Consider the following 18,095-nt stretch of genomic DNA (forward strand, 5'->3'; position numbering starts at 1 on the left):
CACACAACCGCCCTGGTGCTATTAAGAACTAGATAAGAAAAGAAGAGAAGTCCGCTACAACCAGGATTTCATGCTCCCAATTATTTTTTTATTTTGTCCGTGACGTGTGAAGAAGGGTTCTACCCGAAACGTCACGGAGAAAATAAAAAAATAATTGGGAGCATGAAATCCTGGTTGTAGTGGACTTCTCTTCTTTTTTTATCTGGATATTTATTGTTCCTGCTCCCAGGTCAGACGCCTGGATGTGCGAGCTTTTTACCCTCAATTTGAGCTGTTAAGAACTACCCCATTCATTTCTATGGTGAGACAACTTATGGTGAAGCTATGGTAAAATAGTTTTGGAATACACATATGCTACTCATGTCCCTGTGTGTCCACGCTTGTGCCTGCTCCTTACGCCTGCTGGCTGGTGCCACACTGTCGCAGCCAGATGATGTCAAAATAGGGCGCCATGTGATGTGTTGTTTGTGTAAATGATCGTAATTGTAAGTGTACGTATGTGCATGTACGTATATACTGTGTATATCTCTCTATGTGCAAATGTGTGTCTGCTCCTTACGCCTGCTGGCTAGTGCCACACTGTCGCAGCCTGATGATGTCAAAATAGGGCGCCACTTGATTTGGCACGAGGTCCGGCAGCAGGAATGCCAGGCGGTCGTTGAGCCACAGAAGGACGTCAGCGTCCGGCACGGACGAATCAGACAGGTTGGCACGATCAAACACGTTCTGCAGCATCGCCGAGCGGATCGGGGCAGGGATTGATACGTCCTGAACATGGGAGAAACAGACATTATCAGTCAATAATCTAGGAGGAGTAATAATATCAGTGGACAGGCGCGGAGTGGCCGTCGGGAGATCGGGGACTTGTCCCGGTGGGCCGCGGCCGTGAAATGTAACAAACCGGCCACGCTGCGTTCTTAGCCAGCCCTGATATATTGAAATTGTACTTATATGCATTGATTTCCTAGCCTGGTCCTGACCATCCCATAATACTACCATTTCATTTCGTATTTATGGTCTGGCATTTGTTTGCTCTGAAGCGATTGTAGAAAGCAGGAAGTTTGCACTCAGTTATAGTTTGAAATTATTGGACACCTCTCACCCAATCGCTGGCAGTTACTCAACAACAACATAGCGCAGACCAATGGCTCTGGCGCAGATGTGTACGTCATTGTCATGAGCGTTCTCCCCCTTTCGTCCCCACGTGGGGGGCGTATTCGATTATTGGCTGTTTTCTGGGGGGGCGTTGCAATCAAAATTCTACTGCTGCAAGCACTCCACAGAGAAGCACGGCCAGACTACAGTAGTGGAGCCAATCCTTTGGCGGAAGTACGTAGGATGGCTCGCGAGGCTATTGACTTCCCACTTTTCACTTCCCTGTATGTTACCTCAGCTGACTAGCCAGTATTTATACCGTATACCAGACGGCAATACCTCACTGACGGTGTCAAACAGTAAATTGGCCACACCCCTTCTCTACTGATAATTTTCATACGCCGTAGATTGCATCTTAGTAGCCTAACACAGTTTGGTTTTCAGTATTGAAGAACCTGTGATATTTAGATTGGTTACCAAAGGATGGAAATATGAATAAGTTATGATTTATTTTCCGATTTCCACACGACTGTTACAGTTTACAGTCTTTCCAGTCCAGATTCACTTGCTCTGTGGTTATTGACTTGGGTTACGAACAGACTCCACCAAGTGGTAAGGAAGAGAACTGCACCTAACAGAAGCAATGGGTTTTGTTTTGATTTGTAAGAACTACCAGTATATCTCCTTATAGTCGAAATAATATTATTATCATACATATATTTATATGTGGTACATTTAGGATGCAGCCTATGTCTGAAGAAATGGAACAAAATAATTACCAAACAAGATTCTGATGTGACCAGTGCTGGGTGTGTAGGCTAAGCTGTGGATTAAAGTAGAGTGATTGCAAGAAACAAAGACATTTGCTGCGACGAAGACAGCGTTTTAAGGTAGGCCTACACCGTTTGGTTATACATTTTGTTGACTTATGGTTGTGCTTTGAAGTAGCTAGGTTTGGCTTATTTGCTGCATGGTGGGTTTATTGCACAATGTAGACAGACTTTTTGTAAGCTATAGGCTACTATACTATATTTTGTAAGCCTACTCTTCTAAAAATCCCCACACTCAAAACTTTGTGCCCATGCTCATCCTGTCTTCCTTAAACGATATTTCAATTTCAAACTGTCAAAATGACAGTGGAGTGCACATTTGCATGGAACAGTAGCCTGATGTAGCCTAACCTAGTAGGCCTATGAATGCTTTGGACTGTGATGATGGCTCCAGTGGTGTAGTCTACTTTTTGAAGTGGGTATACTGTATATTTGAGCATTTTTTGATGTGTGTATACTGTATATATTTGTGCTATTGTAAATAATGGATCAATCAATTTTAAGTGGGTATACTGTAATCCCTGAAATTTTGAAATGGGTGCGTATACCTGCGTTTTACGTAGACTACACCACTGGCTGTGCATTTCATCAAGGTGTAGGCTACAATTCTCCACTTCAGGTTGATATTTTGACAACACTAATGTCCACATGTAGTACGACTGCAGATTTCGTGGCTTTTGTCTTTTTGGTTAGGAAACCATGTTGTTCGCTTTTTTTTTTTTTTTTTTTTTTAAAGAGGGAAAAGGTGGGCCACTCCGCCCCTGTCAGTGGATAACAGCAGCAATAGATACGCCCTGGAACAGTGCAATACATATACACATTAGCAGGTGATTGATATGTTTTGAGAATGTGAGGCGCAGACATTAGTAGTCAAAGATAGAGGAGGAAGATTTATGTCTCTAGATATGAAAGAGACAAGCATGAGCAATTCATGACAGAGAATAATGATTGATATGTCATGCACTGCAAAAGATTAAATCTTAGCAAGCTTAAAAATATAAAGCAAGCAGAAATACTTGTACAGTAGATCCGGTGTCTCTTAGAACGCAATGTTTTGTGTGTGTTGTGTGCGTGTGTGTGGTGTGTGTGTGTGTTATGAGGCTGTCATCATGTTTTAGCATATGTACGTGTATTGCACGCTAGTGCATTCGGTGTGTTGGTGCGACGCCATTTGAAGTCAAGGCCAAACCAAACCTAAACCAAAACCATCCCTAAACCTAAGCTGTCACAGGGCATTGTGGAGCACGCCTTAACTTGCAAAAGCATACTGGACACACGCGATAGTTGGTTCAAATCAGCAGCATGTCATCTATACCCAATACATGACGACATGTTGGTGTTATAGTGTATACCTGTGCGCCGAGGGCCAGTCTGGTGTAGTATTCGACCAGTAGGTGGTCTGGTACGTATTGTAAGAGGCTTGTGGCCTGGGCTGCACTGCTCAGCAGTCCGGGAGTCACAGACGCCTCCAGCAGCTGCAGCAGAGTCAGACGCGGCAGGGCCTCCATCTGGGGGAGAGAGAACAGGAAGGGAACAGTATTAACACTAAATAATACATACGTAATTACTATATGCACATTATAACCTGGACAGGACCAGGATGTCTGTGGACAGTGTGTGTGTGTGTGTGTGTGTGTGTGTGTGTGTGTGTGTGTGTGTGTGTGTGTGTGTGTGTGTGTGTGTGTGTGTGTGTGTGTGTGTGTGTGTGTGTGTGTGTGTGTGTGTGTACCAGGTTGAAGCTGCCATGAAGTCTGTGCATGTCCACAACGGAGGCAGCAGCTGAGAACGGCCCAAAGTTCTTCAACAGCCAATCAGCACTGTTCGCTACGCCGGCAGTACAACCTGCAAGAATGTGTGTATAACAAATCATCGACAACAACAACAAGAGCATTGCAACCTACAAGAGTGTGTGTGTGTTCAATATTACAAATCATCATCTTTATCATCAACATTGTCATCATCACCACCACCATCATCATCATCATCATTATCCCTACGCCGGCAGTACAACCTGCAAGAATGTGTGTATAACAAATCATCGACAACGACATCGACATCGACATTGACATCATCATCATCGTCACTGTCATCATTATCATTATCATCATCATCATCATCAGCATCATCGTGATCATATAATCATCATCATCATCATTATCCCTATCCCAGCAGTACAACCAGCAAGAGTGTGTTGTTGTCATTATCATTATAGGAATGCAAACATGTGTACAATACTACAAATCTTCAGTGTCCTTTCATCATCGTCCTCCTCCTCCTTCTCCTCATCCTCCTCAAGTAACTCATCTACAGTCATCCTAAATTGTCGAACATCCAAACTGTCAAGTAACAGTCTTCTAACCAGCAGAAGAAGACAAATCCCAAACCTGCGTCAGCCTTGTTTGAGAGGAAGACCTCGATGAAGTCCGTGTAGACCTTTATCTGGGTGGAGTTGTCCATTTGCTCATACTGCTGTCCCATAGCCTGCACACTAGTTACAATAAAGGAATTCAGAAATACAATGAAAACAATTGTTGTTTTATGTTGATTATAAAATGTTAACTTGAGCTGCTGGCAAGGCAAGAAAGGAAGAGGATCGTGTATATTACTGTCTAACTATACCTCCTGTGCTATGTGATGTGATGTTCATACATGCATTGTCTGATATGTGTGACAGCTGAAGCTTTATTTCAATATGATGTTACTTTACTTTATGCTGCACTGTGATGTTTGGAGGTTCTGGCGAGGCAGGAGAGGAGGGGGGTATGTCCCTAGCTAACTACATATAAATCATGCACTATGTGATATACAGTCATAGGAAAAGGTTTGTACACCCTTTGAAATTTCTTACAAAATTTTCAAGACATGGTCTGATCTTCACGGGAATCACAAGAAAGACCAATCAAATTCTACTTTAACTAAGTACACCCAAACATTTACATCATATTTTTATTGGGCATAAGATGCAAACATTAACAGGACAGCAGCAAGGCATAAGTAAGTACACCCTAGCATTCAATAGGTTTTAACCCTAAGTTAATCACAATAACCTCAACCAGATGTTTCCTGTAGTTGCAGATCAGATTAACAAAACAATCTGGATGTATCTGGTCTCCCTCTTCTTTAGAAAACTGCCTCTCGTCAGCAAGGTTTGTGGGATGTCTGGAGTGCATAGCTTTCTTGACTTCATGCCTTATAATCTCGATTGTTTTTTGTCAGGGCTTTGACTGGGCTATTCCAGAATGTTTATTTCATTATTATGAAGCCATTCTAAAGTCAATTTGTTTCTAAAGTATGGGTTGTTGTCATATTTCAGCACCCATCCTCTTGTGTGCTTCAACTGTGTGACAGAATACCTCACTTTTTTTTCTGTAAAATATCTCGATAAACTTCTGAGTTCATTGTTCCACTGATATTAGCAAACTGAAAAGGGCCTGAGGCAGCAAGGTAGCCGCATATAATGATGCTCCCGCCACCATAATCAAAGGTGGAAATGATGTTTTGGTGAAGGTGTGGTTCTCCAGTTCTCCTCCAAACATGACATTGTGTGTTCCCCTGAACAATTCAACTTTGGTTTCAACGTTGGTCTACAGAATATTTTGCAGTAATTCTATGAAGCATATAAATGCTTTTTCGCAAACCTCAAAAGTGCAATATTTTTTTGGACAGAAACCCCATTAATTTTAGATTGGCAGAATGAATCCCATTTTTAGCTATTCTTGGTTACATCTCCTCTTCTGAGTATGGTGGCGGGAGCATCATTATATGCGGCTACCTTGCTGCCTTAGGCCCTTGACAGTTTGCTATTATCAGTGGAACAATGAACTCAAGTTTATTGTGATATTTTACAGAAAAAAAACGTGAGGAAGTCTGTCACAGAGTTGAAGAACACAAGAGTATGGGTCCTGAAATGTGACAACAACCCATACTTTAGAGGCAAATCGACTTTAGAATGGCTTCATAATAATGAAATACACATTCTGAAATAGCCCAGTCAAACCCTGACAAAAAATTATTTAAATTATATGGCATGAAGTCAAGAAAGCTATGCACTCCAGACATCCCACAAACCTTGCTGACGAGAGGCACTTCTCTAAAGAAGAGGGAGAGAAGATACAAACAGATTGTTTTGTTAATCTGATCTGCAACTACAGGACAAGTCTGGTTGATAATATTGCAACTAACTGAGGGTTAAAACCTACTTAATGCAAGGGTGTACTTACTTATGCCCTGCTCTCCTGTGAATGTTATGGCCTTATGACCAATAAAAATATGATAACATGTAAATGTTTGGGTGGAATTAATTAAAGCAGACTCTGATTGTTCCTTCTTGAGATTTCCGGGAAGATCAGACCATGTTTTATGATCAATTTTGACAGAAATGTAAGAAATTTCAAAGGGTGTACAAACTTTTTCCTGGGACTGTATTTGCATTTATCACCCAGTGAGCAGACGGAACGTCTTCTGATTGGCTGAGCAGGTGTCCTTTATTCCCCGGTAGCAGGACACCTATGATGTCATGCGGGCGTGCGGGCGTCCAAGTTGCTTCTTTTCTAACTTTCTGGCGAAGTGCCGTTACTAGTTCTATCGCATCTGGTTGTCTAGTCAAGACCGCATCGTTAGTTCTATCGCATCTGGTTGTCTAGTCAAGACCCCGTTACTAATTCTATCGCATCTGGTTGTCAAGTCAAAAACCCAGTTGTCAATTCTATCGCATTTGGTTGTCAAGTCACCCCAACATTCTGCGCGCGTCCTTGCATGCCTACGATAGAGGCGCGTCTCACTAGATTATGAAGTGGTGCCCATAGCAACGTACCAAGCGCAGTGGTGAATCTACTGTACTTTCTCACAAAGCCTTAGATCAACATATTAATAAATTAATACTTGAATGCTGGTAACCGGGTGATAAGCGGAATAGCAGCCTTCGAGGTGTCCCGATATCAAGGGAAAATGGACTTGGCTGCGCCGTCGGGCTGTTTAGAACGCTCCACCTCGTCCATTATTTCCCTTGATATCGGGACACCTCGTCGGCCGCTATTCCATACGTAATGTGCATATGTAATGTTTGTACTACACACACAGTCTGGAAGGTTTGGCAGGTGAAGTTCTTGGTGGCAAGGCAGGACAGTAAGCATGGAGTATGTAACTAGCTAACTACATGTACATATAATTCATGCACTATGTGATATATTTACATGTACTGTGTATATGTAATGTTTGTACTACGTACACAGTCTGGAAGGTTTGGCAGGTGAAGTTCTTGGTGGCAAGGCAGGACAGGAAGGATGGGGTGACGAACGGCAGGAAGGGCCGCAGACGCGTCTGTAACCAGCGCTGCACGTAGGACGCGTCCTGCACATGCTCAGTGCTGAAACTGCTGAAAGAGAACTCTGCAATGGCATCCAAGACGTGGGGCACAGCAGCACCGGCAGACAGAGACTGCAACAAGAATATTACAAAATTAATTTAAATGCAGCAATAATTCTACAGGTACATACACTACTGCATTTTGTGTAAATTTTCAATCAAAGTTTTTGCAAAGTTTTAGCAAGGTAAAGTCTGGGACGGCGCACATCTGCGCAGTCTGCAATGCGAAATTTACGGTGCATTCTGGTTAGAATTACATTGAAATGGTGATAGACAGCTGACAGCAACTGACTGTGACAATGTTACTGAAATGCCAAGAGACAAACGAATCAAAAAAGAGATGTGAATCAATCACATTTGTCTTTTTTTTTCTTTCATACAAAAAACAAGATTGACAAGAAACACAAACAACAACCAAAAGAAAATAAATGACAATGCATATTACTGTGTTTGAGAAGAGGTCGAGGGCGTGACCCAGGATGTGGTTGGTTTTGGTGATGAACAGCTTCCAGGTTGCCTTGGGATGATCCTCACTCATCTTACAATTCAACAGCGTCACCAGCTCCTCAGACGTCAAAGCGGACAGCTACAGGAAAGCAGAATTTTTATTTAAAACACCAACTGCCCCCAACACACACCAAGAGGAAAGTATGATTTGGGCAGGGCCATCCCCCCCAGCTTCTTTATGTAGAAATAAGACATTTCGTGAAAGGTACACGTAAAAATGCATAAAACAAGCGAGTGTACCTCAGCGCAGGCATATTGTGAGATGTTGAAGGAGCATAAAGAGGAGGATATCTGGTGGTTGTCCAGGAGATTCTGAAGACCAGCGCTGATTCACATTGAAGAATATTATTGTTCATATTATTATTCACATATTAAGAATATTAACATATCTCATTATTATTCAATGGCATTCATGAATCATTTTAAAATAAGAGTCTGCCATTTCGGGAAATGTCACCCTTGCCCACCTCAAATAATTGAGTTTTACCGTTCCCCTGTTCTCCCTGCCATTCTCTGACATTGGTGATGTAGGCTACCTCTAAGCTAGCATGTAAAGATAAGTTTCCCGTTTACGAGCATTCGCGCTGTGAGGAGGTGCAAGATGTTAAGCAGCAAACCACAGAACATATTTTTTGAGTGACAGAAGTTTCTAACGAATCAGAGGTGGCAGAGGGACCCCTGGCATGTTTGTATACGGGTATAGCTGAACCGAACGGGGCTGTCGTGCCGAAAAGCGAGTCCCTGCCAGAACACGAGTGCCCTCATTGAAACCAATGACATTTTTTGAGAGAAAATTATACTCATTTTTGCAGAATGAATTACTTAATTTATGAACTAAAAATATGCTTATGAAACATTATTCGTCCTCCACTTAGTATGAGCTATTTGAATGAAACCGTAACATTTGTTATGACAATTCTTCGATTATTTTATGGAAATGTAACCAGCTCTTTGTAATACTTTCAGATGGAATGTAGATGCTTTATTGGTAGGCTTTCCATCTTAAATTGTGTCGGATTTGTCTGCAAAAATGGGTAAAAAATATCTGAAAAATTGGTCATTGGTTTCCATTGGTTTCAATGAAGGCACTCGTGTTCTGGCAGGGACTCGCTTTTCGGCACGACAGGGCCACTAGCTGCTAGCTGGTAAAATTCGGTTCATGATACATGCTAGCTTGGACGAACAAGTTTTATCAACAGAGTCAGAAAATGAAATAAAACTCATTTTAAACTTGAGGGGAGGTGGGAAATGAACACATTTCCAGAAATGGTGGACTGCATTAATAAAATACATCGGACATGACGTGACTTGATGGACTGCTGCAATTATGCATTGCTTTAGTCATTATATTAAGGGTTACGCACCTGTCGACACTGTGGCAGATCTCAGTCTCTGTTGAAGAATAGATTTATTGAAAAAGAGAGATTTTTAAATCCATCATTAGGTTAAGTATTGCTTTGTGGTGGAATGAAGCAACAAAATATTCATCAACTTTTGAATATTTCTAGATTAGAAGCATGAAAAAAATGTAATATCTTCAAACACTTACCATTGACTGGAGTGACATTGCACTATTAAAAACAAGACAAAGAGAAGAAACATTTTATTGAAACAAAGTTTGCTATTTTTGCAAGACTTTCAATTAAATTAATCAAATACAACAGAACAAGCCCTCAATGCAGGGAGTAATTTCAAGACTAAATATTTTGGAGGTCTGATCTAAATAAAAATAAAAAAAAACCTATTACCTCTCCACTGTAGATTACGCAACCTAGAGATGAGAAAAGAGGGTTAAAACTTCAACAGCAGTGACCGTCAATCCCCCATGCTGCACACAAAACACTTAAAGGCCACATGCTTTTATATTTCAATTGAACAAATAATCAATGGCATGGCATGGATTTTTAGATAATAATAAACTATTATAATCAACACAATAACATAGAAACATGCAAAATCATGCACAGTTTCTTACAGGTGCACCTTTAAAGGTAGAGTATACTTTAAGTATAATTTTAGTTGCTGATTTAGTTGTAGCATCTTACTGCAGATGGGCCTGTCGACAGGTCTAGTACTGAGAAATTCAAAATGGTGGGCATAGAGAAGTTAATTTTAAGAAGATAATTTTAATTTTCCCAGTCATAATGAATATCTAGAAACTGGTGGTGGTGGTAAGTACTCATGAGAAAGATAACATTTATTAAGGGGAAGCATAAATTCTGCATGTAAATGACAAAAAAATGACATGTTGTGTAATGTAACTTAAACTAATGTGTACCTGGCGGTACTCTGGTAAGGAGTGTAGTCTTGGTTGAGGTGATGGCCATCTCCACCCCTACTGACACAACAGGAATCAGCTGATCCATGCGGTTAAACCTGAACACACACAACACATCAGGACATACAGTAAGGACACTGGTTAACATGAGAGCACTGTGTGTGTGTGTGTGTGTGTGTGTGTGTGTGTGTGTGTGTGTGTGTGTGTGTGTGTGTGTGTGTGTGTGTGTGTGTGTGTGTGTGTGTGTGTGTGTGTGTGTGTGTGTGTGTGTGTGTGTGTGTGTGTGTGCGTGTTATGGGGACATTTTGTATATGGGGACATTTTTTTTACAATCAAGTTTTACATATTTGCATATATGCTGGCATACACTTACAAGGTCTGGTATGATATGCAATCCAGCGGAACCTGAAAGAGATGCATTTTACCACATTAGTAATGGAAGACTCATATATCAAATGCATCAAGCCAAGCCATCTACAAAAAAAACCCCAACTAAGTACAACAGGCTGGTTTTTCAAAGCTAAATCGAACTCGGACCAGGCCTACACAGCAACTGTGTTAATACAACACATATGGAATAAGGCCAAATAAACTCCAAAGGAACCCATTAATGCCTGAAACACCTGCATAAAAAGGCTGCTAAATGTTTAAGCTGTTTAGGGGGAAATATACAGTCAGCTTATAAAAGCCTAAATATCTCAGCCTCAGGGTCTTCTCCCTTACAGTAAGAGAAGACCCTCATCTTGCATTTGGCTCTTACATACCAACATGTTGTTTTTTTAAACGAAAAATCTCATGAGCCTGAATGCTACGTCATGCACTACTACAGCATCCAGCATTAAATTCAAATTTTCCAAAGAGTTTTTTTGATCCTATTCTCTTGCACAGCGACAAAATAACAAAAAAACACTGTGTAGTGTACTGTTTGTATTTGCTGTCTCTGTCACTCTCTCTGCTTACCGTTGTGGTAAGGGCGGTCACATTCTCCAACACCTGAGGCAGGCGGTCATTCTGCAGGTGGTCGAAGACGCTGTTGATGACCTGCTCCTTGTCAGGCAGGCCGGGCACGGGCACCACCAACAGCTCAGCCACCTGCTGAGGAGACAACACCTCCACCACCACTACCTGGGGACAGGAGAGGAGAGGAGAGGAGAGGAGAGGAGAGGAGAGGAGGAGAAGGAGGAGGAGGAGAGGAAGAGGAGGAGAGGAAAGACGTGAGATTGGTGAGGGGTGGAGAGGAGAGGAGAGGAGAGGAGATGAGAGGAGAAGACACGAGACGAGAGGAGAGGAGATGAGAGGAGAAGACACGAGACGAGAGGAGAGGAGAAGGAGGAGGAGGAGGAGGAGGAGGAGGAGGAGGAAGAGAGGAGAGGAGAGGAAAGGAGAGGAGAGGAGGGGAGAGGAGAGCAGGTGGAGAAGTGGATAGGAGAGCAGGAGGAGGAGAAGAGAGGAGAGAAGAGGAGGAAGAAAGAGGAGAGGAGAGGAGGAAGAAAGAGGAGAGGAGAGGAGGAAAAAGAAGCAGATAGGAACATTTAATAAACAATTGATGGAAAAGGCAACAAAACATCCAGGCTATTCTTTAACACATCCTATGATCATGGTGTGCCAGACGTACAGGGTTGAACTGTGGGTTGAGGGAGACCAGCTCAGCAACTTGTGTGAACACGGAGAACGGGCCAAAGTTTTCCTGCAGCCAGACTGCACTGTCGTTGGAGGCACACCCGTCTGGAGACAAAACACACAACACATTGCCATTCTGGTAACAGCTTATATATAACAGGAGCTATGTTTTACTGGGTTAAGTAAAGGATTAACTGGCATTGTCATTACCATTTTGGTGACAATGAGGTTATAACAGAGGCTCAGCATGAAACGCAACCTACACTGTGCAGAATATATCTCACAGACCCCTAAATATTTCCCAACTTTGGCAAACCAGACACAATTTTCAATCTGTTAACTGATGATGAAATTAAGTTCATATCCAGTCGATCAACAGGAAATTAAGTCATTAAGGAAGTGATGTCACACCTGTTGTGTTACTGGACAGGAAGGGACGGATAAAGTATTTCAGCACCATCTTTCTGTGGCCATCGTCCATCTGACTGAAGACATGGCTGAACTGGCTCATCCTAACAGACGCAACAAAAAATACATGAAAAAATGAATGACAACAAATATCAGAAGACATCTTCAATACCCCACAGCAAAATGAGCCTAAAACTTAAAAAGACATTTACCCTACCAAATCTCTATTGCTGAAAAAAAATAATACCAACATCCTGTATCTTCAAATATGGACATTTGAATGAATAACAATCTTTTCAAACATGAAGATATGCTACCACAGACAATTGATAAGGAGGAGTTTCTTCCAGAATGAATATGACTTAAGGCTCTAGCAATGATGATACATCAAGTCCGTTTGTTTCTTGGATCCATGCGACATCAGGTGAACGCCCCTTTAGGAGACCTTTGGAGACTTGAGGTTGAGAGTAAATGGAGTTCCCTATAGATTGCAGTAGCCCACATCTTATGCAAGCCGTCACCAAATGCCACAGAAAGACAAGAAGTAAGGATCGGACAATGCCCGCTTAGGAGACCAAACTTGAGCACACTCCTTTGGATTGGATAGGCAGATTTTGGAGTATGTTACTTTTACGATTTCTGCGCTGTGCAGCATTAAAGGAAAAGTGACTGGTGAGATAAAACAAAGAGGGACTACAGTGGAATGCAGATTTGTGTTCATTTCCTATATGAGAATTAATAATACAATGTTTATAACTATGCTTATGATGCTTAAAACGTATTGGCCTATTGGCAAGACAAGAAATCATTTCCTTGGGGGAAAATAAAAATAAGAATCAGATGTCACACGCTCCCCCACTGTGATGCCTCCGCGCCCCCCCAGGGGGGCTTACGCCCCACTTTGAGAAACACTGCTCTAACAGACGATAAAAAACTGCATCTCTATGAGCAGCTATAGCGTTTTGGAGACCAGCAAGGTTCAGAATGAAAGGAATCCGAAGAGAAAAGTCACGTCAATTTAGGAAGCTGCAAACTTTGTTGCATTGGTGACACATACAACGATTTATCTTGGTTACCATATTGAAAATCTTTTATACTACTACACATGCTGCTATGTGTATGCTGAAAGAGTGCTAATCTTTTCAGATGCTACTTACACAGGACCTTGACCATGCTACTTACATATGATCTGACCATGCTACTTACACATGACCTAGACCTTGACCTTTCCTTTATGTGAAGACTTGAAACGCTACTCACTTGAGCTTTTAGGTGGTACAGCTGAATAAATGATCATCTTCACTGATGTATAACATGTTATACTCACACATGCTGGTAGGTGGCGCAGCTGAGGGGTCTGCTGCCGAGGCATTTCAGGAAGATGCCCGAAGCCGATGGCAGGAAGGCTCCAAGATGGCCGCCAAGCCAGGATGAGAGCACACCCATATGGTTCAGCTCCTGCGGGTCCAGCAGGTCCAAACGCATTTCCCTGATCACGTCCAGAACAAGAGGGACCGACGGACCGTTCAACGCCACCGACTGATGAGAGAGAGAGACAGAGGCAGGTCAAGTAATATATGTAGAGGGCAAAAGAGAGATAGAGGTAAGGCACGCAGGGACAGAGAGAAAAAATTGTGGGATGACAGAAAAAGATTTTACCCCATCCAAAAACCTCACCAAAATGTAACATTAACGTACTGTGTGTGAACGAAATCCCTCTTACCATGTTTGCGAGGATGCTGAGAGCCTGGTCCAGCACGGCAGAGGCTTTGGTGAGGAGCAGCTTCCACGCCTCCTTGGAGACGGCCATGTCGCTAGACAGCTTACACTTCAGCAGGGAGGCCAGATACTCAGCAGATACATTTCCCAGCTATACAGAGGAGAACATGAAGTGAATGTATACTACGTATGAAATCTCCCAGCTTTACAATGGGCAAAAATTAAAACAATAATTTAAACCGTGAATTCATATGCATGGATATATAAAGGCTACAACTGAACCCAGCCTGATATTAACATATAATTATTAAATACATATTTTAACTTAATTACAGACGTTACACTCACATCAGCACAAGCGTACTGTTCCACACTGAAGTTGCACATTGCCATTCCACTCCCAGCCACCAGGTGGCTCTGTAGCACAGAACTGTGAAGATAAGATAAACTTGTATTGTCTGTTTGTACAGAAATTTGTCTTGCATGATACTTCTCACAATCCACATGTAAATGCACAATAAAGACACGCAAATACAACATGGCCTATAGAGTCTAGTCGTCTAGGTCCATAAGCTGTTAGGGCAGCACAGTCCAATACAAATGTAAAAAGTTACTAATTAAGTTACTAAGTTCAGTTACTAAAAACAAGTTTCTAAGAGTTACAAAAAAAAGAGTTAATAAGTTACTAATTAAGTTACAAAAATTAATTTACTAAAAAATTGTCTACTGTTCATCAGAGAAGCACAAATCTATTTGGCTCATCAAAATTCACAACCATCGCAGTCCCACTGGCAGGGGCATTGCAAAACCCAGCTCTTGACAAATTACAGTAGGCCTACGTGTAGTATTTTTTTCATCAATTTAGTAATTGTCTTTGCTGGGAGCGGGGCCACACTGGAAGGCGGGTCATCGGGGCTTGCCTTGAGCGCAAATAATTGCGCTCCTGTTTATAACCATCTCTAAGGAAACAATTCCCAAACCACAGGTTGTCTAAATTTTACTATCTTAGTTTACAACACTTACCTGTCAACATCGTGGCAAACTGTTGTGTCTGTCAGTTCAAAAAAGCATAATATTAATATCCACAAAAATGAATGACAGACTCTTAAATGGCCTCAACAGACCCCAACACACTTTATAATGACACAAATCTTTAACGGTTATTAATGCTGATCCAGACATTTTTAACTTTCTTTAACTATTACAGTAGCTCATATAGCACGGCCAGAAATACATTGAAGGAACATGCAACCACTGCAAAAGTATGCATGCAAACCTCTCAGTGTATTTATTTCAGTGTAATGTAGAAGCAATGATATTAGCATGCGTACCATTAAATGGGGTGATCGGACACTGGAAATGAAAAGAATTCAAGTGGTGATTACATTATAAATCATAATCTAAGTAATTGTACATTTAATAATCAATTACATATCAAATACGGCAATTTTTGTGTTTGTTTTTTAAATATGCGAATCGATATGATGTATATGAACTTACAATCAAGTCCACGGGAAGGCAGTCTGTTAAAAGCAGAAAGAACAAGAGAAAGGCAAAGTCTCTTTTAAACTCCCTTCAACCAAACAACTATATAGCCCTACATAGCCAAATTGTGAAAACTAACAACACGAACAATGAGTTTGAAAAATGCAACATTGCCGTACTGCACAAAGTAACATTACAACAGTCAGTTTGGCAGCTTTTTTGTAAATAATAAGTCAATATTAAGTATAAACTCGATTTTGATACAATTTCCAATTAGTGCCTTGCTAATTCACTTGTCTGGGTTTCCTTTGCGTAGCATCATAGACTTAAACAGGTATTAAATGAAAGCCGTTACCTCTGGGTGCTGTCTGCATGAGGTCGTCTATGGTGGCCCAGATTAGCGGTTCAGTCTGGCGAGGCTCATAGGGCAAGATCTGATACAGCCGCAGAAAACTGCAGAGGAGAACCATTAAATTGAAGAGTTTAAATTAAGAAGAGTAAGGGTTTATGTTGTCAATTAATCATTAAAATGCTTTACTATTTGTTTACTTGCTATGAATTTTGTCCAAATGGACAACCGCTCATCTGCCAACCTGCCAACAATCTACAGCATTTAGAATACATAGGTCAGGCTTGCAGGACAAGGTCTGATACAACTTCTCATAGCTGCAAAGGGGAACAATTAAGAAAAGGAAGGGTAAGTGAGCAAATTTTACTTACAGTGTTTCATAGCTTTCACAAGGTATCATGATCTAAAACATGAGGAAAGGAAATGTTTATTAGCATTGGGAAAATTTTATTCAGTTGCCTTTTTCACTGAATAATAACGGTCATGGCAATAGGTATTTCCATATTCTTCCAACAAGCAATACCTACATGTATAACTTTTATTTATGTACTAGCTCCCTGTTGCCTTACTTACGGAAGCGTATTAGGGCCACTTGTATGGCGTCATTATGTGGACAAAAGGTCCACGAGCGCCACGTACTGCACACGCGAGGTATTTCATTGTGCGCGCGCGCGTAGACACTGTCGCGCGCGCGATTTTGCTCTGCGCGCGCGCGCAAACGCTGCCACGCGCGCGCAAACACCGTCTCACGCGCGAGAGGTGACATGAATTTCCTCACGCGCGCGAGCAGAAATATGAATATTTAAATTATCTCCTCCCACTGATTAGCATAACCAGCGAGGCGGAAGTTTGTTTAGTCCGAAATAGTCATACACAGATATCAAGATCAATTGTTTATATCGTTGCTATGTAGCAGGGACTGCAACTCGCGTTATCTGACGAGTGGAATGACTGAAGGTTGCTGACAAGGACATTTACCTCTATTTCTTACCAATTTTTATGAAAACATTGTTTAATACATAGCCTATGTTTGTTTCATGGGCGAACTTGTTGAGATTCGCAGACAGCAGATGAGGAATAAAGTGAGTAGACATTTCATCAACTGAATATGGTTCGTGTGTAGCCTATCCTAGGACTATTCCTGTCAGCTTCATTTTGCTCACGACGGAGTTTGTTTTAAGAGCTTATTAGCAGGCTAGGTATTTGGCATGATGACAAAGTTGTTTTGCAAAGAAGACCAAAATGCACGTTTATAGAGGCCTAAGTTAACATGTTGTAAGTGCAATGTTTCACTGAAATCCAGCTCCGTGCATGCTGCATGACTGAGAGACATAGCCTACCTGTTTCCTACGATGGTCCAGTCCAGTCAGATATTTGTAATGTATAAGGATTCAAGTGTGTTTGATATAAGCATTGCAATAAAAGAGGGAGCCGGATAGTCAATTCAAGCGGTCAGATCAGAAACCCTTTATTGCAATCTGTTGGAACAATCGTTCATTTTGCCACTGTCGTGTTCTCCATACCTGGTGACGAGTGGGCAAGACGGCCGCAGTTGACTTGAGACCGGAGGCTGAAATATATGGATTTAATGTAGGCTATGTATTCAGCGATCCAACGGGTGTACACAAAGAGCTCTAGCTGAATTTAGTCTACATTGCATCAAAGAGCTCACTCTGTGCTTTGGAATGAAATGATGAAGTGGATAGAAAATGAACCGTGCGTGGAGTATCCAGTAGATGGCGTCGACACACTGTAAATAACCAATGACACTACAATACAGATACAAGCACAATGAATGATTAGGCTAGAAAGTATGATCACTTTCTCAAAGTACTGCAATGACTCCCAGAAGTTGACTGGTTCATGGAAAATGGTAGCGCAATACCGGCCTCTTCGAATATAGAGTTGAATAATTGAATCTTTAAGAAGTGATATAAAAGGTAGGCCTACAGATCAATAGACTGTATTTACCTGCTCTCTTTGTGTCACTTGGCTAGTACATTTAATGCAATACCAGTGCAATGCAATATATTTAATAAAAAGGTGCAGACATTTAAAAAAATAAATAACTCTGCCTTCAGTTGCTGATCGGCGGCCCCTGTACGGAGGTGGTCACACACAGCCAACGAAACCACATGGGCAACATGGAAGAGGTCAGTGTGCAGCCCAGCTTGTCTGACCCAAGCCATTTAAGTGGTTAAAGAATTTAGTGAATCCATCTACACATGCCATATCTACAGGGGCCTAATCTGTCTACCTTTTTTACATGTTGCAGCAATTGCCAAAGCAGGTGGGCCTTTGCCTGGATTTCATCACACAGCAGCAGTAGGTCTCTAGGACTCTGGTTAGGTAGCCTGTATACACTTTATTTCTGGAAGGTGATGTGGGTGTCATGTTACTTCAGCAAGCAGCACAACGCACACAGTTCATAACATTTCAT

General features: G+C 41.6%; 1 protein-coding gene across 2 annotated transcripts in view; it reads right to left on the reverse strand.

The window, feature by feature from the left end:
• The window catches only part of LOC134449623 (uncharacterized), a 93,384-nt gene that overhangs the window by 26,777 nt on the left and 48,512 nt on the right, over positions 1–18,095 (reverse strand). For both annotated transcript variants that reach the window (XM_063199656.1, XM_063199666.1), the window contains 23 exons: positions 16,027–16,058; positions 15,662–15,759; positions 15,322–15,344; positions 15,153–15,174; positions 14,845–14,872; positions 14,170–14,251; positions 13,826–13,972; positions 13,430–13,641; positions 12,106–12,206; positions 11,690–11,799; positions 11,035–11,199; positions 10,448–10,479; positions 10,075–10,172; positions 9,545–9,567; positions 9,346–9,367; positions 9,161–9,188; positions 8,037–8,121; positions 7,735–7,875; positions 7,153–7,361; positions 4,310–4,413; positions 3,655–3,767; positions 3,278–3,433; positions 560–768 (listed from right to left, as the gene is read on the reverse strand). In XM_063199656.1, coding sequence (XP_063055726.1) covers positions 560–768; positions 3,278–3,433; positions 3,655–3,767; positions 4,310–4,413; positions 7,153–7,361; positions 7,735–7,875; positions 8,037–8,121; positions 9,161–9,188; positions 9,346–9,367; positions 9,545–9,567; positions 10,075–10,172; positions 10,448–10,479; positions 11,035–11,199; positions 11,690–11,799; positions 12,106–12,206; positions 13,430–13,641; positions 13,826–13,972; positions 14,170–14,251; positions 14,845–14,872; positions 15,153–15,174; positions 15,322–15,344; positions 15,662–15,759; positions 16,027–16,058 — 2,240 coding nt within the window. The remainder of the gene's footprint in view (positions 1–559; positions 769–3,277; positions 3,434–3,654; positions 3,768–4,309; positions 4,414–7,152; positions 7,362–7,734; positions 7,876–8,036; positions 8,122–9,160; positions 9,189–9,345; positions 9,368–9,544; positions 9,568–10,074; positions 10,173–10,447; positions 10,480–11,034; positions 11,200–11,689; positions 11,800–12,105; positions 12,207–13,429; positions 13,642–13,825; positions 13,973–14,169; positions 14,252–14,844; positions 14,873–15,152; positions 15,175–15,321; positions 15,345–15,661; positions 15,760–16,026; positions 16,059–18,095) is intronic.

Source organism: Engraulis encrasicolus, chromosome 1 (genome assembly GCF_034702125.1).
Source record: "Engraulis encrasicolus isolate BLACKSEA-1 chromosome 1, IST_EnEncr_1.0, whole genome shotgun sequence".
NCBI classification, from domain to species: Eukaryota; Metazoa; Chordata; class Actinopteri; order Clupeiformes; family Engraulidae; genus Engraulis; species Engraulis encrasicolus.